Source organism: Malaclemys terrapin, chromosome 3, assembly GCF_027887155.1.
Source record: "Malaclemys terrapin pileata isolate rMalTer1 chromosome 3, rMalTer1.hap1, whole genome shotgun sequence".
Classification (NCBI taxonomy): Eukaryota; Metazoa; Chordata; order Testudines; family Emydidae; genus Malaclemys; species Malaclemys terrapin.
This window is the reverse complement of record NC_071507.1, coordinates 50,634,910-50,660,199: the sequence shown is the minus strand read 5'-3', so window position 1 is coordinate 50,660,199 and position 25,290 is coordinate 50,634,910. Positions and strand designations below refer to the sequence as shown.

General features: G+C 44.1%; 1 protein-coding gene across 8 annotated transcripts in view; it reads left to right on the top strand.

Annotated features, from left to right (window-relative positions):
- Positions 1 to 6,031: 6,031 nt before the first annotated feature.
- TAF1A (TATA-box binding protein associated factor, RNA polymerase I subunit A) overlaps positions 6,032 to 25,290 on the top strand; it is a 33,794-nt gene continuing 14,535 nt past the window's right edge. The window contains exons 1-6 of one of the 8 annotated variants that reach the window (XM_054023045.1): positions 6,032 to 6,174; positions 6,841 to 7,018; positions 12,181 to 12,350; positions 18,260 to 18,373; positions 22,230 to 22,428; positions 24,091 to 24,215. In XM_054023045.1, the coding sequence (XP_053879020.1) occupies positions 6,871 to 7,018; positions 12,181 to 12,350; positions 18,260 to 18,373; positions 22,230 to 22,428; positions 24,091 to 24,215 (756 nt within the window). In that variant the 5' untranslated portion in view covers positions 6,032 to 6,174; positions 6,841 to 6,870. Of the gene's footprint in view, positions 6,310 to 6,379; positions 6,697 to 6,840; positions 7,019 to 12,180; positions 12,351 to 18,259; positions 18,374 to 22,229; positions 22,429 to 24,090; positions 24,216 to 25,290 lie in introns of those variants that run through there. The other 7 variants (XM_054023042.1, XM_054023043.1, XM_054023041.1 and 4 more) reach the window with 7 other exon arrangements.

The following is a 25,290-nucleotide window of genomic DNA, read 5'->3' as shown; positions in this document are numbered from 1 at the left end:
CATTTATAACTAGGGTGACACTGGTTTTCCTTTGATTCCTTATACAATATTCTTTGGTGAACCAGAATGTACATACCAGAATCACGATATTCTTGTAACCCCCTTTACCGGTTGCCATTCAGGAGTGCTTAGGGTCACAATCCCTTACCTACAAACTCTGCTTCCCTGCCTGTCCCCATATACAGACACCTGTTCCTACAACCAAAGGCCCCCTGTTTCCAACCCTCAGCTGCATTACTAATCCCTACAAATCCATGGACTCACTTCACCCAACCCTCTTTCCTTAAACTGTGCACAGACCTATCCCTGACTTTAACATCCTCTGCTGCATCCCTGCACAGACTATCTTCCCCTCTGCCTCTTCCCTACTGATCCATACTTCAGAGAGCTCCCCCATTCCAGTCTGCTGCACTCCTGTTATACTCCCTACATATATACAGAAACTGTTCTTTCCCCTACCTGCATCCCCCTATGCACAACCCCCACCCCATTCCAATCATACACAGACCTTCCCCCCCGATCATTTCAGTCCTCCACAGTACTCATACAAAAGCCCACTTTCACTATCATTCTTATCCACTTCTGCTTCCTTGTCTGTCCCCCACGCTGCTTCTTCCCCATCTTCACCTCCTAACAAGGACAAACACATTTAATCTGCAGCAGCAGGCACTAACAAAACTCTCTGTCTAGCAAACAGCCCCACTCACTTCCTGTGGGACGGACAATGAAACTCCGAACGTTTTTAGTGTTGTACTCTAGTAATAGAACAAACCTTTAAACCTGCTCACCCCCACTTTTTTTTTTTAACTACTATTTCTGTCTTTAAAAAGGACTATTAGACTCCTCAAGGTAAAATGTTACATTTGTAGAATTTGCTTTTTAGTGAAATATGATAGACATCTTTAAAAGGAAGCCCATTCCATCTACACACTTGTATCATCCCATTAAAATCCTGACCTGTCCCCCCCAATTCAGCCCTGTCCAATGCTCTCAAATAAAGCTGAATTTTGTTAAAATCTTTAACTAATCTAATCTTCTCTCAAGAGTTTGTAATCCCAATTTTGTCAACCATTCTGTTTATCATATAATACACTTGCAGAAACTTATCCATACGTAATACTAGATCAGGGGTGGGCAAACTACGGCCCATGGGCCGCATCCGGCGCTCCAGACATTTTAATCTGACCCTCGAGCTCCCGCCGGGGAGCAGGGTCCAGCCCTTGCCTGCTCCGGTGCTCCAGCCAGGGAATGGGGTCGGGGGCTTGCCCCATTCTGCGCAGCTCCTGGAAGCAGCAGCATGTCCCCCCTCCGGCTCCTACGCATAGGGGCAGCCAGGGGGCTCCACGTGATGCCCCCACCCTAAGCTCCCCCCCGCAGCTCCCATTGGCTGGAAACCGTGGCCAATGGGAGCTGCAGGGGCGGCGCCTGCGGACGGGGTAGCGCGCAGAGCTGTCTGACTACACCTCCGCATAGGAGCTGGATGGTGGACATGCCGTTGCTTCTGGGAGCTGCTTGAGGTAAGTGTCACCTGGAGCCTGCACCCATGACCCCCTCCTGGACCCCAACCTCCTGCCTCAGCCCTGATCTTCCTCCTGCCCTCTAACCCCTCGGTCCCAGCCCAGAGCACCCTCCTGCACCCCCAACCCCTCATCTCCAGCCCTGTCCCAGAGCTCACACCCCCAGCTGGAGCCCTCACCCCCTCCCACACCCCAACCCCCAATTTTGTGAGCATTCATGGCCTACTATACAATTTCCACACCCAGATGTGGCCCTTGGGCCAAAAAGTTTGCCCACCCCTGTACTAGATACTCTATATCAAGCTATTCCAACGCAGTGGAAAGGTAAGAAGAGCCACAGGAGGCCAACGTGTTTGCATGAGGAGCTTTTTAGCGATCTAAAAAACAAAAGCGACACATACAGGAAATGGAAGGAGGGGCACATCACCAAGGAAGTATATATGGGGATAGTGTGAGTGTATAGGGACAAAAAAATCAGGAAAGTCAAGGTAAAGAATGAGTTACAGCTCACAACTAACATTAGAGACAACAAGAAGGGGTTCTTCAAATATGTCAGACAAAAAAAGAAAGATCAGAGACAGCGTGGGTCCGTTCCTCAATGGAGAAGGTGAGCTGGTAACAGAAGATGATAGGAAGGCAGAGCTGCTCAATGCCTACTTTGGTTCAGTCTTCTCACAAAAAATAAAATGACCGGACGACTAGCGAAGATATCAGACACAATGAAGGGGAAGGGATGCAGATCAGGATAAGTAAAGAACACATCAGAAATCTTTTGACCAAGTTGAAAGAATTCAAATCAGCAGGGCCTGATTCTATTCACCCGAGCGTACTAACGGAATTGGCTGAATAAATCTTGGAGTCACTGGCAATAATATTTACAAACTCATGGATGACAGGAGAGGTCCCAGAAGACTGGAGAAGGGCTAACCTAGTGCCCATCTTTAAAAAGAGGAGCTGGGGAACTATAATCAGTCTGACTTCAATACCTGGGAAGCTACTAGAGCAATGTATAAAATATTAAATTGGCAAATACCTGGAGAGTGAAGGGGTAATCACTAGCAGCCAGCATGGATTTATAAAGTACAAATCATGCCAAACCATTTTGATTTCCTTCTTGACAGGGTAACTGGTTTGGTGAATGAGGGAATACAGTGGACATAATATACCTGGACTTTGTCAAGGCTTTTGACACAGTCCTACATCACATTCTCATAAGCAAGCTGAAGCAATGTGGGCTCGGCAGAACTACGACTAAGCAGATACATCATTGGTTAAATAACCGCAAACAAAGAGTAACTACTAATGGAATGATGTCAGATTGGAAAGAGGTCTCAGGTGGTGTTCCACAAAGATCTGTTCTGTGTCCGGTGTTGTTTAACATCTTTATTAATAACCTGGATGTAAGAAGACAGCGCATACTGATCAGATTTGCAGATGACATAAAGCTGGGGGGAGAGGGGGCTGCCAACACTTTGGAGGATACAGCTAAAATTCAGAGGGATCTTGATAAATTGTAGAACAAAATGAAATTCAACAAAGACAAATATAACGTGCTGCATTTAGGCAAAAAACCAATGCACAAATACAGAATGGCGGATAACTGGCACGGCAGCGGCACTGCTGAGAAGGATCTGGGAGTTGTGGTGTATTACAACCTTAACATGAATCAGCAATGCGATGCTGTTGCAAAAAAAGCAAATGCAATTTTAGGTTGCATTAACAGAGGCATAGCATGCAAGTCAGGGGAGGGAATAGTACCACTCTGCTTGGCCTTGGCATTGATTAGACCTCAGCTGGAGTACTGCGTCCAATTTTGGTCACCAATGTACAGAAAGGATATGAAGAAACTGGGAAGGATCCAGAGGCGAGCAACAAAGATGGGCAAAGGGATAGAATGCAAGCCATAGGAATAAAGGCTGAAGGAACTGGGTATATTTAGTTTGGAAAAGAGGAGATTAAGGGTCGGGGGACATGATAACAGTGTTCAGTACAGGAAAGGCTGCCATAAAAAAATGGAGAAAAATTGTTCTCTCTTGCCAAAGAGGGCAGGACAAGAAGCAATGGGTCCAAACTACAGCATATAGCAGATTTAGATTAACTCTCAGAAAAAAGCTTCCTAACTGTAAGAGCAGTAGAACAATGGAACAGACTGCCTAGGGAGATTGTGGAGACTCCTTATACAGAGGTTTTCAAAAGGTGGCCGGACAGCCATCTGTCTTGGATGGTTTAGACGAGGGGTTCTCAAACGACAACCCCCTTCTGACAACAAAAATTACTACACAACCCCAGGAGGGGGAAACTGAAGCCTGAGCCTGCCCGAGCCCTGCCGCCCCAAGCAGGGGGGCCAGGGCCAAAGCCCCACTGCTCTTGGCGGTGGGAAAGCCAAATCCCAAGGGCTTCAGCCCCAGGTGGGGAGCCTGTAAGCTGAGCCTCCCACCCCCTACACTCAGGGCTGAAGTCCTTGGGCTTTGGCCCTGGGCAGTGGGGCTTGGGCTTCAGCCTTGGGCCCCAGCAAGGCTAATGCCAGCCCTTGGCAATCCCATTAAAATGGAGTCCTGACCCAGAGTTTGAGAACTGCTGGTTTATACACAACAAATTCTGCATCTTGGAAGGGGGTTAGACTAAATCAGTGATTCTCAAACTTTTGTACTGGTGACCCCTTTCACATAGCAAGCTTCTGAGCATGACACCCCTCCCCCTTATAAATTAAAAACACTTTTTTACATATTTAACACCATTATAAATGCTGGAAGCAAAGCAGGATTTGAGGTAGAGGCTGACAACTCACAACCCCCCATGTAATAAGCTCACAACCCCCTGAGAGGTCCTGACCCCGAGTTTGAGAACCACTGGATTATATGACCCTTTTAGAGTCTTTTAACTCTATGATTCTATACTGAATGCATCTGACTATTTCCACAGTTAATGAAATTATTCACATGTGTAAAATAAGTGCATGTACATTTTCAGTATTGGGGCCTCACTTAGGCCATGTCTACACTAGCACTTATGTCAGCAAACCTTTTGTCGCTCAGGGGTGTGAAAAACACCCCTCCTCCTCCCCCCCAAGCAACACAAGTTTTGCTAGCATAAGCACTCAACTCCACAGCACTATGTCGCTGGGAGATGCTCTCCCACCAACAAAGCTACTGCCACTCATTGAGCTGTTTTTATTATGTCCATGGGAGAGATCTCGCCCATCGACATGGTCTCAGGGTGTGTCTACACTTTGGACTTGTCCACACTTAAAATGCCACAGCTAAGTTGCAGTGCTTCAGTATAGACACTACCTACAACACCAACAGGAGAATCCACGAAGGTAATCCACCTCCCTGAGAGGCGGTAGCTAGGTTGAGGGACAAATTCTTCAGTTGACCTAGTACTGGCTACAGAAGGTTAAGTCAGCTTAGCTATATGTCACAGGGGTATGGACAGCTGATAGACTTAGCTATGTCAATATAAGTTCTCAATGTAGACCAGCCCTTACCCTGTACTGTACACACTCCAGTTTAACTACATGCTGCTACTGTATTTTGGCTTTTTACCATTTAATTTGGTTTTATATTACTTATTATCATACTTATAGGACAATCACTTATCTAAGTGATCTGAGTAATCCTACTTTGCAAATCCAAGCCACTAGGTTCCTGAATAGCTCCCTGCTAATAAATAAAGGATGTTTATACCTGTTTTTAAAGAAATTACAGAGTTATAGCATAGCACATGAAAACAGCCGCCTAACCTGAAGAAGAGCTCTGTGTAGCTCGAAAGCTTGTCTCTCTCACCAACAGCAGTGGGGCCAATAAAAGCTATAACCTCACCCACCTTGCCTCTCTCATAGCCTGGGACGGACATGGCTACAAACAACGCCACATACAACCTTGCGCCGTTCCCCCCCCCCAGGGTCAGCTCTGGCATTAGCTACCCTTTCTCGCAGACTCTCCATAACGCGAAGTGGGTTTTTGCCTTATCTCACAAACCAGACCCGGGCCCTAGCTCTGTACGAGGCAATAGCTCCAGGCTCAGGTAGGAGTCCAGGGCTGGCTCTGTGTTACCCAGTGCGAGCGTCTGCGAGCACAGCCGGCTCCGCAACACACCGCCCCGCAGCGCGGAGCCGCAGGAGCCCAGTTCCGCGTCCCCTCGGCAGAGGGCGGCGGCGCCCGCAGGGCAGCGCTCAGCGGGGCTGCGCTTGACACACACCACACGGCAGCTAGGACCGGCCCGGCCCCGCTTCACCCCGCGGGAGCGACCCCGCAGCCTGGCTCTCGTGGCGGGGGCTCCTGGGGCCCCACGCAGGGCGCCGAGGTCGGACTGACCCCTCCCCCATTCACTGAGGGAGCAGGAAGGGCCCTCATGTACCGGCCGCTCCTCTCCGCGCGCGAACATCCAGGCGCACGCGCCGAACCATCCGTCAATCACGGGCAGATTCACCATTCCTGACGCAGCCGTCGGACCCAACAATGCGCATGCGCGTCAACTCGGTTGCTCCGCCCTGTGGGTCAAAGGTCACGCCTGAGCAAGTGTTCAGACTATCCTCGCGGAACCCAATTTTACACCGCGATCCAGCCGAAACAGCGCACGGTCAGGGGAGTAACCCCCGGCTAGACTCGGTTGCCCAAACACTATATGGCCGCCCCCCCTGGAGCAGTGCGGAAAGGTCCGTTGGGAGCGTACCAACTTCCGGCACGTGCCGCGTGTGTAGGAGGTGGGTTCATTGACCCCCGGCAGGGCCTGGCCTTGGGCTGGCCCACGTGACAGGTGGGCGGGGGACCTCCAGCACCGGCCCATGCAGGTGAGGGGGGCTTGGGTCGGTTAGGGAGCGGGGACGCCTAGCGTCAGGGCCAGGCTGGGCGCAGCCCGGGCCGGGCTAGCTCCGCAGGGCTCGTGCGGGGCGCTGCCCCGGGGTCCCGGGAGGGTGATGGGGCGTCTCGTGCCCTTTGCCCTGTGGGGCCAGGGGTGAAAGGGCCGGGCTTGGGCGGATCCCTGGCTCTGGTTTAGGGGGCTCAGCGGCAGCGGCTCTGCACAGCCCCAGGCTGAAAGCGGAGCTGGGGAGTTAAAACCAGTGAAAAACCCACGAGTTGGCAACAGTGGGGTGGCCTTGGGCATTAGGCACTGGCCTGGGACTCAGGAGATCTGGATTCAGCTACTGGCTCTGACGTGAACCCCCTGTGTGATTGGGGTAAGGCAGTCTCCGTGCCTCAGTTTCCTATTTGTAAAATGGTGCCACTGTAATAAAACTACTCTGCCTTCCCCATCCCCTCTCCTATGGGACTTTAAAGAAACAGTACACATCTTCATTTCATGTGTGTTAATTTTTTTTCAGGTGTAAAAGTTTTCCTCTCACTTTAAAGACATGGACAGTTTTGTTGAACAACTGAAAAGGGGGACAGAGGAAGAGTTTACAGAAGAGTCTGCGTGGGATGGGTCTGTGGTAAACACCACAAGCAGTTCACTTCCAACTGTCTATTTACCTTTACTCCCACGGTACCTTTGGCATCCAAGTAATTGTATTTCTCTGTTGACTGCTTATCCTTACTAGCACATGCTGGTAACTAACCTAGTAGCATTAGAGATGTCACTGCCACTGAACTCACTGAGAGTTGAGGGCTCTCCCACAGTACTGGATGGGGGGGAGTGCCATAAAGATGCATCATTGCTTTCTGTGTCTTGACACAGACCTCACTGTACCCAATTAAAAAAAAAAAGCCCTATTGCAAACTGCTAACATCTCTAATGCTTCTATGTTAATGTATATCTGTATATACGGTATCTGGCTCCATTGGGCCCCAATCTTGGTTGAGGCTTTTGTTAGCTTCTAATACAAATGCTTAATAAAAATAGAGAATGGGTCAAAACCAAAACTTTAGTACAGAAATCCTCTATATTTTGAGAGAGCCTGGATCTGAATTTTGCAGCATGGACCCATCTCAAGGGCAGTAGTGTACAGTGAATGACCCTTGTATAATTCCCAAATTTCCTTAACTCTAATTGCCCCACAGGTGATAATGCCGTTTAACTTTGCATTTATAGCCCTTGATATGGTCTCTTGCTCCTCTGCTGTTTTTCAGACAGTATGTTTCTCTGGGTAACTTCAGATCCACATAGGTGAAGATCACTTTCCATAGCTTCCAAGGCAGGTATAGTTTGTTAAGAACAAAACATAAGGTTGGCTGTAGTGGGTCAGACCAATGGTTCATTCAACCCAGTAGCCTGTCTTCTGACAGTGGCTGGTGCCAGATAGTTCAGAGGGAGTGAACAAAACAGGTGAATCCTGTTAAATTGAGTGAGCCATCCCCTGTCATCCAGTCAAAGGTATCGGGACACCTAGCTCATGGGGCTGAGTCCCTGATCATCTTGGCTAATAGCCATTGATGGACCTATCCTCCATGAACTTCTTTTTTTGAACCCAGTTATGCTTCTGGCCTTCACAGTGCTCCCTGGCAATGAGTTCCACAGGTTGATTGTCATTGTGGGAAGAAGTACTTCCTTATTTTTGTTTGAAACCTGCTGCATATTGATTTCAGTGGTTGGCTGCTGGTTCTTGTATTATGGGCAGGGGTAAATAACACTTCCCTATTCACTTTCTCCACTCCATTCATGATTTTACAGACCTCTACTGTATCCCCCTTTAGTCATTTCTTTTCTAAGAGGAATAGTGCCAGTCTTTTTTTAATTTCTCTTGACATGAAAGCTATTCCATACGCCTAGTCACTTTTTTATTGCCCTTCTCTGCACTTTTTCCAATTCTAATATATCTTTTTTGAGATAGGGCAACCAGAACTGAATGCAGTATTCCAGGTGTGGATGACTGACAGATTTTTGTAGTTGCATTATAATGTTTTCTGCCTTGTCTATCCCTTTCTTAATGATTCCTAACATTCTGTTTGCTTTTTTAACTGCTGCTGCATATTGAGCAGATGTTTTCAGAGAACTATCTACGATGCCTTCAAGATCTCTTTCTTGAGTGGTAACAGCTAATTTAGACCCCTTCATTTTGTGTGTGTAGTTGGGATTATATTTTTCCAATGTGCATTACTTTGCACTTATCAACATTGAATTTTATCTGCCGTTTTGTTGCCCGGTCACCCAGTTTTGTGAGATCCCTTTTGTAACACTTCACAGTCAGCTTTGGACTTTAACTATCTTTAGTAATTTTGAATCATTGGAAAATTTGCCACCTCACTGTTTTCCCCCCTTTTCCAGATAATTTATGAGTATGTTGAACAGCACTGGTCACAGTACAAATCTTGTGGGATCCTGCTGTTTACCTCTCTCCATTGTTAAAACTGACAATTTATTCCTACCCTTTGTTTCCTGTCTTTTAACTAGTTACTAATCCATGAGAGCATCTTTCATCTTATCGCGTGGCTGCTTACTTTGCTTATGAGCCTTTGGTGTGGGACCTTGTTCAAAAGGCTTTCTGAAAGTCCAAGTACACTGGCTTTACATGTTTGTTGACCCACTGAAAGAATTCTAATAGATTGGTGAGGCATGATTTCCCTTACAAAAGCTGTATTGACTCTTCCCCAGCATATGAGTTCATCTATGTGTCTGATAATTCTGTTCTTTACCATACTTTTAACAAATTTGCATGGTACTAAAGCTAGGCATGCTGACTGTAATTTCCAGGATTGCCTCTGGAGCCTTTTTAAAAAATCATTATTACATTAGCTCACCACCAGGCAGCAGGTATAGTGGCTTATTTAAGCCATATGTTATATACTACAGTTATTAGTTCTTAAATTTCATATTTGAGTTCCTTCGGAACTCTTGGGTGAATACCATCTGGTCCTGGCGATTTATTACAGTTTAATTTATCAATTTGTTCCAAAACCTCCTCTACTGATGCCTCAATCTGGATCAATTCCTCAGATTTGTCACCTAAAAAGAATGGCTCAGGTGTGGGAATCTCCCTTGCATTCTCTGCAGTGAAGACCAATGCAAAGAATTTGTTTAGCTTCTTTGCAACAGCCTTGTTTTCCTTGATTGCTCCCTTAGCACCTTGATCATCCAATGGCCCTACTGATTGTTTGGCAGGCTTCTGATGGACTTAAAACAAATTTTGCTGTTAGTTTTTGTCTTTTCCTAGTTGCTCTTCAAATGTTTATTTTTTTTTGGCCTGCCTAATTATATTTTTATACTTGACTTGCCAGCGTTTATGCTCCTTTCTATTTTCCTCAGTAGGATTTGATTTCCAATTTTTAAAGGATGTCTTTTTGCCTCTAACTGCCTTTTTTTATTTTGTTGTTTGGCCATGGTGACTTTTTTTTTTTAAATTTGGGATATACATTTAGTTTGAGCCTTTATTATGGTGGTTTTTAAATAGTTTCAATGCAGCTTGCAGGCATTTCATTCTTGTGACTGTTCCTTTTAATTTCCGTTTAACTGGCTTCCTTATTTTTGCGTCATTTCCCTTTTTGAAGTTACTTGCTACTGTGATGGGTTTCTTTGGTATTTTCCCCTCTACCAGCATGTAAATTTAACTTCATTTTGGTTGCTATTATAATAGCAATAATAATTGATCGGTTCAGTACCAGATCCTGTGCTCCCCTTAGGACTTTCCCCTTGTGGGTTCCAGGACTACCTGTTCCAAGAAGCAGTCATTAACGGTGTCTAGAAATTTGTTCTCACATCTTTTTATCTTGCATCCCATCCTGAGGTGACATATATCCAGTCAGTAGGGGATAGTTGAAATCCCCCATTACTATTGTTCTTTCTGTTTTTGTAGCCTCTCTAATCTCCCTGAGCATTTCACAATGCTCAATAACGATCAGATGGTGAGTTGTATATTCCTACTGTACTCTCATTATTTAAGCATGGAATTGTTATCCACAGAGATTCTATGGTACTGTTTGATTCATTTAAGATTTTTACTGTATTTGAGTCTATGCTTTATTTTATATGCATCCGAAGAAGTGGGCTGTAGTCCACGAAAGCTTATGCTCTAATAAATTTGTTAGTCTCTAAGGTGCCACAAGTACTCCTGTTCTTCTTTTTGCGGATACAGACTAACACGGCTGCTACTCTGAAACATGATCTACTATGTCATTCCCATATGTTTTGTACCCTGGTATTACCATGTCCCATTGATTACCATCATTGCACCAAGTTTCCTTGATGCCTTATATCAATATAATTCTTTACAGCCGGGCATTCAATTTCACCCAACCTAATATTTAGACTTCTAGCATTTGTATACAAGCACTTATAAAATTTGTCAATATTTAGTTGTCTGCCTTCATGTGACATAATTGAAGGGGATGCTCTTTTTGACTGTTTCTCTTCATTTCCTACCTGTACTTTATCAACTTCTATTACAGAGCATCCCCTTTAATAAATCCTCCCCTAAGGTATGTCTCTGTCCAAACCTGGTGCTCCATACGTCCGCACCTGTTGGTTTCCCCCCAGCCCTTCATTTAAAAACTCCTTCACAACCTTTTTAATTTTACATGCCAGCAATCTGGTTCCATTTTAGTTTAGATGGAGCCCATCCTTCCTGTATAGGCTCCTCCTTTCCCCAAAGGTTCCCCTGTTCCTAATAAACCTAAATCCCTCCTCTGAACACCATTGTCTCATCCACTCATTGAGACCCTGCAGTTCTGCATGTCTAACTGGCCCTGCATGTGGAACTGGAAGCATTTCAGAGAATACTACCTTTAAGTTCTTGGACTTCAATCTCTTACCTAGCAGACTAAATTTGGCCTCTAGGACCTCTCTCCTACCTTTTCCTATGTCAGTGGTACCTACATGTACAATGACCACTGGCTCCTCCCTAGCGCTGCTCAGATATCTATCTAGAGGTCTCCAGAGGTCCACAACCTATGCCCCTGGCAGGCATTTCACCATGCAGTTCTCCTGGTGCATCACAAAACCATCTATGTTTCTAATAATTGAATCCCCCATGACTGTTACCTGCCCTTGAAGAGGTATCCTCAATGTGAGAGGATAACATTACGTCATCTGGAAGGAGGATCCCAACTATGGGATCATTTCTCTCCGCTCCAGCTTGATGTTCTCCTTCCTCAAGACTTTCATCCTCAGCACAGAGGCTGTCAGACTAGGAGTGGGACTGCTTTATTGGGTCCCTGAAATTCTCACCTGTGTATCTCCCTTAGCTCCTTCAGTTCAGCCATGCTAGTCTCAAGAGCCCGTACTCAGTTTCTGAGGGCCATGAGCTGCTTGCTCTGAATGCACATATATGCCACCAGTCCATAAGGCAGGTAATCGTACATGCTGCATTCAGTGCAGTAGAGTGGATAGCCCCCACTGTGCTGCTGGACTTCTGTCTGCATTATTTCTACTCTTGCAGGGTTTTTGTTTGTTCTGTGTCATTTAAAAAAAAAAATTGGGGGGGGTGTGTTATTAACCTCAGTTTAGCAAATGTTAGGTGTATCTGGCTTTCACGCTCCTTCTCTAAACTCCTGTGTTTGCTGCTTCTGTTCACTAGCCTCTCTATTCGTTTAGGAGCTGTTTTTTAAACCCCTGTTCTCCCTGAGTTCGTCCTACCCCCTTGTCAAGGGATACTAAAGGGATTAAGGATCAAAGGATGGAAGACTAGAGCCTTGTTATTGGCAAAGATATAGATACTAAAGTAACAGCTGTGTTTTTGTTTTGTTTTTTTAAGATCACAGTCAGTAGTTATCCACTAACCTTATTTTTTCAGCAACCAGAGGTCGAAAGGCAACAGAATTTCAGGAGACTAAGAAAGCTTGTTTAAATTACATTCAGGATGCCCTGCTACAACACCAGTGGCAGAGGGCTGCAGAATTCATGACTAACTATTTGGAGACATTAGAGAGTACTTCTGCTGAAAAACGGATGGCTGCCCCAGAGGTAAGTAGAAAGGAAAAATCAGTACTCTCTCCCTCAGTTGATGGAAATAATTTAAAGGGGCATCTGAGATAATTCAGGACCCATACTTATACTTTGTTTATGTAAAATATAAATCCCTAAAACTTCACAAAAATCTAATTGTCAGATGTTTTCATAATTTTCAGGTGTCACCTGTCATCTGTTTGCACAACAGATCAGAACGTGGCCCAAATATGAATAAATATGCCACAAATCACACCAGTAGCATGTTCTACTTAAAATACAGGTTTTCATAATCTCATTCTGAAACAGAGAAATAAGCACATTTGCCACTGGTTTCCTTACATGTTGGTGTCCATTTGAAAACTGCATCTTGTTTTTAGTTCTCCATCATCTTTCTCCAGTACTGCATGAACCTTCTTGCTAGTCCCTTCCCTGCTTCCTCTATGCATCTCAACAGATGGAAAGGGTAGTAAACTACACTGAGGCCTTGTCTACACTACGAGAGTAGTTCGATTTTACTTAAATCGAATTTTTGGAATCGATATTGCAAAGTCGAACGTGTGTGTCCACACTAAGGACAGTAATTCGACTTTGTGAGTCCACACTAACGGGGAAAGCGTCGACATTGGAAGTGGTGCACTGTGGTCAGCTATCCCACAGTTCCCGGAGTCCCCGCTGCCCATTGGAATTCTGGGTGGAGCCGCAAATGCCTTCTGGGTAAAAAAAAGGTGTCCAGGGTGCTTTTGGGTAACTGTCGTCATCCGTCCATCACTCCCGCCCTCCCTCCCTGAAAGCGCCGGCGGGAAATCAGTTCGCGCACTTTTCTAGTCAGTGACAGCGCGGACGCCACAGCACTGCGAGCATGGAGCCTGCTGCAACCATCACTGCAGTTGTGGCCGCTCTCAACGCCTCGCAACTTATCATACACCTTTCCCTGAGGCAGATGCAGAAAAGTCAGGCGAGGAGGCTACGTCAACGCGGTGATGGCCTGAAGTCTGAGAGTAGCACAGACCTCTCAGAAAGCAGGGGACCCAGCGCCGAGAACATCACGGTGGCAATGGGTCATGTTGATGCCGTCGAAAGGAGATTCTGGGCACGGGAAACAAGCACTGAGTGGTGGGACCGCATAGTGCTGCAGGTCTGGGATGAATCCCAGTGGCTGCGAAACTTTCGCATGCGGAAGGGAACTTTCCTGGAACTTTGTGAGTTGCTGTCCCCTGCCCTGAAGCGCAATGACACCCGGATGCGAGCAGCCCTGACTGTCCAGAAGCGAGTGGCCATAGCCCTGTGGAAGCTTGCAACGCCAGACAGCTACCGGTCAGTCGCGAACCAGTTTGGGGTGGGCAAATCTACCGTGGGGGTTGTTGTGATGCAAGTAGCCAAGGCAATCGTTGATGTACTGCTGCCAAAGGTAGTCACCCTGGGAAACGTGGAGGCGATCATAGATGGCTTCGCAGCGATGGGATTCCCAAACTGCGGTGGGGCCATAGATGGAACTCACATCCCTATCCTGGCACCGGAACACCAGGCCAGCCAGTACATTAACAGAAAGGGCTACTTTTCCATGGTGCTGCAAGCACTGGTGGACCACAGGGGACGTTTTACCAACATCTACGTGGGATGGCCGGGCAAGGTTCATGACGCTCGTGTTTTCAGGAACTCTGGTCTGTTTAGATGGCTGCAGCAAGGTATTTACTTCCCGGACCACAAAATAACTCTTGGGGATGTGGAGATGCCTATAGTCATCCTCGGGGACCCAGCCTACCCGCTAATGCCCTGGCTCATGAAGCCCTATACTGGCGCCCTGGACACTGAAAAAGAACTCTTCAACTACCGGCTGAGCAAGTGCAGAATGGTGGTGGAGTGTGCTTTTGGCCGTCTCAAGGGGAGATGGAGAAGCTTACTGACTCGCTGTGATCTCAGCGAAACCAATATCCCCATTGTTATTGCAGCTTGCTGTGTGCTCCACAATCTCTGTGAGAGCAAGGGGGAGACCTTTATGGCGGGGTGGGAGGTTGAGGAAAATAGCCTGGCTGCTGATTACTCACAGCCAGACAGCCGGGCGATTAGAAGAGACCAGCGGGAAGCGCTGTGCATCCGGAAGGCTTTGAAAGCAAAGTTCCTGAGTGAGCAGGGTAACCTGTGACTTTAAAGTTTGTGTATTGAGAAGCTAAACCTGCCCCCATTTCTTTGCCCAGTTAATGTTGACTATCCTATCCAATTACATACCCCCTTCACCCCACTTCCAACACACGTTTCAAAATAAAAATAGTTCTACTTTGTTAAAGCACACCGTTTTCTTTAATACTGTATTCGCGGGAATTTTTTAAAACTGGGACGCAGACTGTGGTGCGGAGCGGGTGTACTGTAGTGGCGCGAATGCAGCTTCTAAACTCAAGGATTGACAGGCTCCGCTGCGGTGGGATGGTTGTTTCAACGGAGCCTGTCACCCCTCCTGATAGGGACTGTGTGTATGGGGGGGTCTATGTGACTTTGTGGCAGGGGGAGGACGGTTACAGATCCCCTGCTGTGTGGCTCTGTGATCCTGCCTAAGGACCGCCGGTTAAGATCTGTAACTGCCCTCCCCTGCCACAAAGTCACAGAGCAACCCACCCCCCACCACATAACATGAAAACAACCTCCCAGACTAACCAGGGTAACTAGTCACTGCATCACTGCACTATGTATGTGCCCTGCTGCTGTGCCTGCCCCCGACTATATACCCTGCCAAAGGTGACTGTCCTGTCGAATTACCAACCCCCTATCCCCCCCTCCTCCAAAAGAACATGATGGAAACAGTAGTTAACAGAAACGTATTTTTTATTATCAACCAAACATGGAACTGGGAAAGTGAAACTTGGACGGGGGCTTGTGTCAGGCGGGAAGGAAAGAACTTGTCAAATTTTGGGGAATGAGAGCCTTCTGCTGCTCGAGCTCTCTGCAGGGGTGGAGTGAGAGTTAGCAGGGACTCTGCCGCCTCTCCTTCTGTGCACTTTGGGTGAGGGGAGTATGGGACTTGGTGGCGGGGGAGGGCGGTTAGAGATGGACTGCAGCGGGGCTCTGTCCTCCTGCCTCCGTTCCTGCAGAACATCCACAAGGCGCCGGAGCGTGTCCGTTTGCTCCCTCATTAGTCCAAGCAGGGTTTGAGTCGCCTGCTGGTCTTCCTGACGCCACCTCTTCTCCCGATCCATGTTGGCTTGGTGCATTCGGGTCAAGTTCTCCCGCCACTGGGTCTGCTGTGCTGCCTGGGCTCTGGAGCAGGCTATAAGCTCCGAGAACATGTCCTCCCGTGTCCTCTTCTTCTTATGCCTAATCCGCGCTAGCCTCTGGGAGTGTGATGACAGGCTAGGTTGTGAGACAGTCGCAGATGGGGCTGTGGGAATGGGAAAAAGGGAGTGAATTCCTCAGAAAGATAAATGTAGTTGTGAACAAAGAACATAGTCTTTCTCTGTTAACAAGACCATGCACAGCACCTATCACATGCGCACTCAGCACAAGGTCGAATTCTCGGCCTTCGCATTCAGTGCCTGGGGTCTTCTACAGCACATTTGAGAAGCCTCTCAGGAGAACGGAATTTCTGTTGCAGGCAGACATGGTAAGCCGTAGACTTGTGGCAGCTTAAAACTTTAATATTAGCAATGGCCTCATTTCACATTGAAATCAATGTCGGTTCCTGCTGCCAGCAATTCGGCAAGCAGGAAGTCTGCTCCTGTCCCACACCCTCGCGGCTGTCCCCGGGAACGATCCCTTTCGGCTGCCCCTCTCCCGCCTCCACCGCGTGGCTGCAAACCAGCGGTTACAGTTCTGTAAAGGAACGGCAAAGCAGTCCCAACACTAACATTCCCCTACCTCATTCAAAGCAGGTCATCATGAGCGACATCACCCTCATGAGGATCTCTGACAGCGAGAAAGAGAGAATGCTCCGGGAAAGCCTGCAAAGACCAGGGCCGTATGCCGCCATGCTGTGCAGAGCAATGATTCCAGAGTACTTGATAGTCTCGTGGCGTGGCAACGTGTCCTACTACGGAGGACCCAATAAGGCCGCTCTCCCCAAGAACCTAATGCAGCGGATTTCCAATTACCTCCAGGAGAGCTTCCTCGAGATGTCACAGGAGGATTTCTGCTCCATCCCCGGACATATAGACCGCATTTTACTGTAGCTGCTGTAGCAGTGACTAACCAGTAGAGCGGCTTGGGCAGGACAATCATGCAAAACCGGACATTGCTAGATTTTTTTTCAATAGTTGCACTGCCCATGACTGAACCGTTAAGCTAATCAAACTAATCATGAGAAACCCATTTTTTAAATTGTTAATATTCCTGTTCTGTTACAAATAAATGTTTAGATTTTTACAACACTTACTGGCTGATCCTTCCCCAGATTCTGTGTCCGGGGTAACGGCTGGGGAGGGTTGGTAGGGGATCTCTGTAAGGGTGATGAAGAGATCCTGGCTGTCGGGGAAATCAGCGTTGTGAGCGCTGTCGACTGCCTCGTCCTCCTCATCTCCTTCCTCATCTTCCCCGTCCGCTAACATGTCCGAGGATCCAGCCGTGGACACTATCCCATCCTCAGAGTCCACGGTCACTGGTGGGGTAGTGGTGGCGGCCGCACCGAGGATGGAATGCAGTGCCTCGTAGAAACGGGATGTCTGGGGATGGGATCCGGAGCGTCCGTTTGCCTCTTTGGTCTTCTGGTAGCCTTGTCTCAGCTCCTTGATTTTCACGCGGCACTGCGTTACATCCCGGCTGTATCCTCTCTCTGCCATGTCTTTAGAGATCTTCTCGTAGATCTTTGCATTCCGTCTTTTGGATCGCAGCTCGGAAAGCACGGACTCATCGCCCCACACAGCGATGAGATCCAAGACTTCCCGATCAGTCCATGCTGGGGCCCTCTTTCTATTCTGAGATTGCACGGCCATCACTGCTGGAGAGCTCTACATCGTTGCCAGTGCTGCTGAGCTCGCCATGATGTCCAGACAGGAAATGAGATTCAAACTGGCCAGACAGGAAAAGGAATTCAAATTCAAATTTTCCCGGGGCTTTTCCTGTGTGGCAGTTCAGAGCATCCGAGCTCGTACTGCTGTCCAGAGCGTCAACAGAGTGGTGCACTGTGGGATAGCTCCCGGAGCTATTAGCGTCGATTTCCATCCACACCTAGCCTAATTCGACATGGCCATGTCGAATTTAGCGCTACTCCCCTCGTCGGGGAGGAGTACAGAAGTCGAATTAAAGAGACCTCTATGTCGAACTAAATACCTTCGCGGTGTGGACGGGTGCAGGGTTAATTCGATGTAACGGCGCTAACTTCGACATAAACGCCTAGTGTAGACCAGGCCTGACAAACAGCTGTTTAAAAAAATAAATTCAGTGCAGAGAACATTGGCTACTGCCATTTTGTTTGGAATTGCTGATCTAACTGTGTAGACAAATCTTGATCACAAAGATATTTGGGGGCGGGGTAGGATGCCTCTGGACAGAGGGGATGTATTTCAGTTTGCAATTTCATCTAATTATCCTTACCTTTGTATTAAGGTAACGTGAGCTACCTATACCGTACATTTTAGTGGGGTAACATGAAAGGAAAATTTCTTGTTTGCTTGAGTTATCAGTCCATGGTAGGCACCTTCTGGCTTCTATATACGGTTTTGGTGCGTTTTGTTGAAGTATGAGATTTTGATGACCACTTGTGAAGTTTCCATTGCATTTAAGCTTTATTTTCACTTATACTACATGCTGGTATATTTTACTCTAGCAGCAAATAATACACAATAGTTTTCTATTTGCAATTTAAGCCACACATAATATGGCTAAATATAACAGCCATAGTTTAGTGATGAGAGACTAATGCTGTTCTGGCTGCTGTGTGCAGAGAGTTTTCACTTCTGAAATGTTAATTCTTTTGGGATTTTTTTTTTCTCCATTGGCAGGTGATTTGGAGAATAGGAACTGAAATTTTGTGCCATCATCCCAAGAGCAGCATTGAAGAGTTCAACTATTTTGCTGAGCGGATGAAAAATCTAGGAGTAAAAAGGTATTTAAAGGTGAGGATACCCTTAAAGGGACACTTCGGAAAGAAGTATGATTTAAGTCCTGTAAATTTTACCTACTGGTGTTACAAGCAACACTTAAGAAACTCTTAAGAATATTATCTCTGATAGTTAGTATCACTGAAGAATCAAGAGACTGCACCTTAGACTTATGTAATTGCATCATTATTTTTCCATCCCATTCCCTATATAGCCTATCGTCTTGTTTGCTTTTTTGACTGTAGCTGCACATTCTGCTGAAGTCTTCATTGAGCTGACCACAGTCCCTTTCCTAAGTTGATAGTTAATTTAGAACCATGACATGTATATGGATAGCCTGTATTTTTTTTTTTTCTCTTCCAATGTGTATTACTTTGCAGTTATCACTATTGAGCTTCCGTTATCATCATGTTGCCTGTTCACCTGGCTTGGTCAGGTCTCATTGTAGCTCCTCACAGTCTGCTATGATCCTGGTTAATCTACATAACTTTGTCATCTACAAATTTTGCTGCCTAACTCCTTTCCCCCCTTTCCAGATGCATAATACATATACAAAACACTAGACTAGTCAGGAACTTTGATGTACTCTTCTGTAAATCTTTTGGCATGATTACATTTTTCCATTTATTCCTACTCTTTTTGCTTTCTGTCTTTTTGCCAATTTTTGATTCGTGACAATATTATTTTTTATTATTTGTATTGCCATACCACTGAGGAGCCCTAGTCATAGAACAGGACCCAATTATGTTAAGTGCTGTATAAACACAGACCTTCAAGAGAATCCCTGCCCCCAAAGGTTTACTTTGACTCCCATTCCATTTCTAATTAGTTTTTTTTACTAGACTTTGTTAAGGACTTTTAAAAGTCTAAATAAGCTAGCATCTGATTCTCCTCTATATACTACTTTATCAACCTGTTAAAAGAATTGTAATAGATCAGTGAGACATGATTTTCGTTTGTTGAATCTGTGCTGGTTAGGCCCCCATCATATTGTGATCTTACAGATGTTTTCTTGTTTTAGTTTATTGTTTTTAACCAATTTGCCAGTTTACTGGTACGATTCACCAGATCGCCACCATTTCCTTTTTTTAAAAAAAAAAACTATATATTTTTAAAATTACAGCTCTTGCACTCTCCTGCATTTTCAGATTTTTATTTTGTTTAACGTTTCCCAATAATTTATCAGAGTTTATTACAGAAATTAAAAAGTGGGTGAAAATCAGTGCAAAAATTAACCAGTTTTCTGGGGAAATACAGGGTTAATATTGGGACGGAGGACAGAAAAAAATTAATAGAGAAACATCAGGATATTGTAAGCAGTTTAATGCTGTGGCTTATTTTGTGAACTGTACATTACCAGTACATGAACACATGCGTGTATGTCTGTCTGTCTGTCTGTATCTTCCCCAACATTGCCTTACTTTAACAGACAGCTTCTCATTTACACGTAGACAAATTTATTAACAAAAACACATCAACCTAATGTAATGTATTGGATTTGCTTAACATAATTAGTATTTTCATGTATTTGGTCAAAATTCAGGTGAAAAGCAATTTAAAAAAAAAATAGCATTTATAAAACCTGGGAAACTTTTTTGGTAAAAATTGGTAGACTGAAAATGAAGGGCCTTATATACTTGCTATCTTCTAATTCTCTGGAATAGTGGCTGTTTTTAGTGAGGGATTGCATATTTTTGCTAGCAGCTCAGCCACTTCATATTTAAGCTCCTTCAGAAGTGTTGGATGTATACCATCTCGCTTGTGACTTATTGCTTTATAAACTGCTTGTACTAGCATTACTTTTTTTGACACCGCCATCGCTGATAGTACCTCATATTTATTACCACAAAAGAGCAGGTCTGGGATATGTATCTTCCACTGCATCATCTATGGTGAAGACTGATGCAAAAAATCATTTAGCTTCTCAGCAATGTCCACACTTACCTATATCCATGTATTTTTCTTTCTCCTTTTCCTAATATTGTATGTATCTCCAACACTTTCTGCAGATACATCATTTGACTGAAAGAATCTATGCAAAATAACTAGAGCTGTCAATCGCAGTTAATTCACGTGATTAACTCAAAAAATTAATCACAATTTAATCACGATTAATTTTTTAATCCCACATATAACAATAGAATACCAATTGAAATTTACTAAATATTTTTGGATGTTTTTCTACATTCTCAATATTTATTTCAATTACAACACAGACTATAAAGTGTACAGTGCTCACTTTATATTATTAGTTTTGATTACAAATATTTGCACTGTAAAAATGATAAGACGTATTTTTCAATTCACCTCATACAAGTACTGTAGAGCAATCTCTTTATTGTGAAAGTGTAACTTACAAATGCAGATTTTTTTTTGGTTACATAACTGCACTAAAAAACAAAACAGTGTAAAACTTCAGAGCCTACAAGTCCACTCAGTCCTATGTCTTATTCTGCCAATCGCTAAGACAAACAAGTTTGTTTACATTGACAGTAGATTCTGATGCCTGCTTCTTATTTACAATGTCACCTGAAAATTAGCATGGCACTTTTGTAGCCGGCGTTGCAAGGTATTTACATGCCAGATATGCTAAACATTTGTGTGTCCCTTCCATGCTTCGGCCACCATTCCAGAGAACATGCTGATGATGCTCCTTTTTTTGGGGGGGGGGGGACAGTGTCAATTAAATTTGTGACTGTACTCTTTGGGGGGAGAATTGTATGTCTCCTGCTCTGTTTTACCCACATTCTGCATATATTTCATGTTATAGCAGTCTCAGATGATGACCCAGCAAATGTTCGTTTTAAGAACACTCTCACAGCAGATTTGACGAAATGCAAAGAAGATACCAATGTGAGATTTCTAAAAATAGTTACAGCACTCGACCCAAGGTTTAAGAATCTGAAGTGCCATCCAAAATCTGAGAGGGACGAGGTGTGGAGCATGCTTTTAGAAGTCTTAAAATAGCAACACTCTGATGCGGAAACTACAGAACCCAAACCACCAAAAAAGAAAATGAACGTTTGCTGGTGGCATCTGACTCAGATGATGAAAATGAACGTGCATCAGTCCGCACTACTTTGGATCGTTATCAAGCAGAACCCATCATCAGCATGGAAGCACGTCCTCTGGAATGGTGGTTGAAGCATGAAGGGACATACGAATCTTTAGCGCATCTGGCACGTAAATATCTTGCAATGCCAGCTACAACAGTGCCATGCGAACGCCTGTTCTCACTTTCAGGTGACGTAAACAAGAAGCAGGCAGCATTATCTCCTGCAAATTGTAACCAACCTTGTTTGTCTGAGTGATTGGCTGACCAAGAAGTAGGACTGAGTGGACTTGTAGGGTCTAAAATTTTACATTGTTTTCTTTTTGAATGCAGTTTTTTTGTACATAATTCTACATTTGTAAGTTCAACTTTCATGATAAAGAGATTGCACTACAGTACTTGTATGGGGTGAATTGAAAAATATTTTTTGTTTTGTTTTTTACAGTGCAAATATTTGTAATAAAAATAAATATAAAGTGAGCACTGCACACTTCGTATTCTGTGTTGTAATTGAAATTAATATATTTGAAAATGTAGTAAACATACAAAAATATTTAAAAGAAATGGTATTCTATTGTTGAGTAAAAGCGCGATTAATTGCAATTAATTATTTGAATCGCTTGACAGCCCTAAAAATAACCTAATTAAAATATTCCAGTTCTGTTACAGTTCTAATTAAAATGTATTTAGGCTATGTTGAATTGATGCCAGTAATGTGGCTCTCTTTTTGCAGGTGTATAGTAGGAGGTAAAATTGCAGTGTGCTGTCAGGATAGTCTGATCTGTATGACATAAAATTAAGTATTGTAAATTGTTGTAGGTCTGTTTAGAGCATGTCTTTCACCTCCTGTGTAATGGACTGATAGATGATGCATACCAAAACCTGTCCCTGGCAGAAGGCTGGAGGTATGGAGAACAAACAGTTGCTCAGGATAAAGAATTGAAACTCATTCAAGCTTACAAGGGACTGCTGGACTACTATAACTGGGCCAAAAAAAGAAAAGCCATGTTAGAGCTTGGTGAGTACCAGTGCTGCTGCCTTTAGATAAGAGGAGCTATTCAGCTCAGTCGTTCTCATAAGTCACCATGGCTTGCCGCTGATTCTTGAAGGAGGGAACATGGACATAGGTTAGAACATTGGTGGTGAAAGCTGCATTCAGTCTGATTACTTGCGGCACAGAGAACTTCTAAAATTCTGATGCATGCTTTTTATTAAAAAAAAGTGTTCATCCATTGGATCTGCAAGGTCTCCTCCAAAAGAACTGTTCTGAGTGGAGGACAAGAACCTGGCTGCCTTCTCAGTGAGAGAAATCTGAACATCTGGGTGTAATTTTCGCTCTACTTCATGATAAACACGATCTGATTGAGGCCAGGTTTATAGTGGCAGTGTCTTGGCTTCCTGAGAAATCACCTCCATGTACCACCATGGCCGTGGAGATCAGTTGGGACATAGGAGCTAACAGTCCCCACATTTAAATGAAGAAGAGGGGAAGGTGGCTCTTGTTCTCAAGGGCTTGCCCTTGACTCTGAATTCCTTTCTCATGCTTTTTCATGCCAGATAGTTGCGGGAGGAGGTGGAAAGTCACACTGCAATCTTGTTTGACATTTGTTTAAGTCATTTGTTATATCTATGTGCCCTGAAACTTTTGCAAGAGGGCATATTTATTATAAGCCAAATAAAAATAAAGGTAGAAAATCCCAGCTCAGGATCCTGGTCATTTTAAAAAAGTTGTTTGAACCCTTAATTCCTCTTACATTCAGCAACCAAGAGTTTTATATGAATGAAAATTATAAGTATTACCTATTAAAAAATACTTTCTGCTTAAGAGAAACACCATTTATTTTAGATTTTTTACCAGTAGACATTAAAAATCACCTACTTGAAGCTCTGTGTCCTTGAAAATATTCTAAAACTATACTACTACAGAGACTTGTCAATTACCCTGAGTTCAGATAACCTGGCAACAGCATCAATTATTTTTGGTACCTAATGGAGAATGCTTAATCAAAGGAGTTCCATCAGAGAACTTTTGTTTATAGGTAGTCTTTTCAGCTGCCTGCCGTATATGCATATTTAGAAGCTGACTTTCATATTTAATTGTTAATTTTTTAGTTTACCTTTGTAGAGATGATGGGATTAAATATATTATTTGAATAAAATGGACATTTCTTTAGATTTATTTTATTTACCTGTTTTGCTGTAACAGAAAATGAAGCCTCAGATAATTTAGTCAGAATGTGATGTCTATAAGGCAAGATCTGTAAGATTCAGATATAATTTGATAATTAATTAACTTAATTGCCAGAAACCCCACACCACAAGACTAGTAAGCTCCACAGTTCATTTAACTGTTGGTGGGTGGGGGGAGGTGAAGCAGGAAGATGGTTACTAGTATTTTTCAGCTAAGATCTAATCCTCCCACACCTAGCTCCTGAAATCTCTATACAGTATACAAATATTTCTTACCTTCTGCACTTGTTTTATAAAGCTACTACCTCTTCCTTTGTCCTTCTCATTTTTAGCTCTCACTGAGCTCCATTCTCTTGTGTTAAGGTGCTTTTTGAAATGGGATTCAAGGTGTTGACTTTTTTTCTGTAAAGCCCGCTATAGCTTGAGTCCTGACTTTGTGAGACTATCACTCATGTAAATTAAAAAAAAAAAACCTTCTATCTTTTGGCAGATGGTAATTTTGCAGACTCTGTTGAACAGGAAATGCACAGTTTCTTTCGGCAGGCAGCAGTGAATCTCAAGGAGATAATTAAAATACCTGGAGTTTGGGACCCTTTTGTGAAGTGCTATGTGGACGTAAGAGCCCTTTTTTTTTTTTGCAAATATTACTTAAATGCTGCTTTGTCTAATCTTAGACAAAATGGTTAGATGAAAGTGAAAGGTTTTCTGATGTTTGACCACTTGCAATTAAGTTATAGTTAGGAAAGGGACACTGTGAAAATGCTACCTTTTAAAACAATATATGTAGTGTCTTCATGTCATATCTGCTTTCATAAGTCATGTAAGCAAGTTTTTATTCCTGGTGGCACTGTGAGGCCAACATAACTATGAGAATACAAGCAGGAGTCTACTAGTAAAATCACTAGGTATACTGATTGCAGACTTTTTTTGTTACCGGTGATGGTGCCAAAATTAGAGCATAGCTTGATTTTTTTTTTTTTTTTTTTTTTTTTTCTTCATATCACAGGTTGTATTTGCTGCACAAAAGGATCAATCCTCTTTTAATTATCAGCTGATTGTAGTTGGATACTGAAGTCACAGAACAAATATTGAATCTCACAGTCTGATTTTCTGATTATAACTGCTAAATCAACTAATTTTTAAAATTTGAATTAAACTTAAAATAGCTTTGAAACCGTTTGATTTTTCTAGAGTTGCTAATGGCACTTGATTTTCTTTGGTGCTTGCCTGCCTCACATGATTCTACCTCCTCCTGGGGTCTTCTATGCTGTCTCATTAAGTTGACCACCCTCATGGAGGGACAGCAGTCCTGTTCACTGAAAAGAAGTACTGAAACAGTGACAGCAATTACACCTCTACCCCGATATAACGCTGTCCTCGGGAGCCAAAAAATCTTACCGTGTTATATCAAACTTGCTTTGATCCACCGGAGTGCGCAGCCCCTTCCCCCCCTTCCCCCCCCCCCACCCCCCGGAGCACTGCTTTACCGCATTATATCCAAATTTGTGTTTATATCGGGTCGCGTTCTATCAGGTTAGAGGTGTATTTAATATATAAATATTTAGCTATTTAATGTATTTGCAGTGCTTTTAATGACTTCTAGATATGAATATTTTTATATATGTTGTGGAAAGTGAATTGCATGTAAGAGGAGCATTATTAAGAGACATGAGATTTAAATGGAAATCTA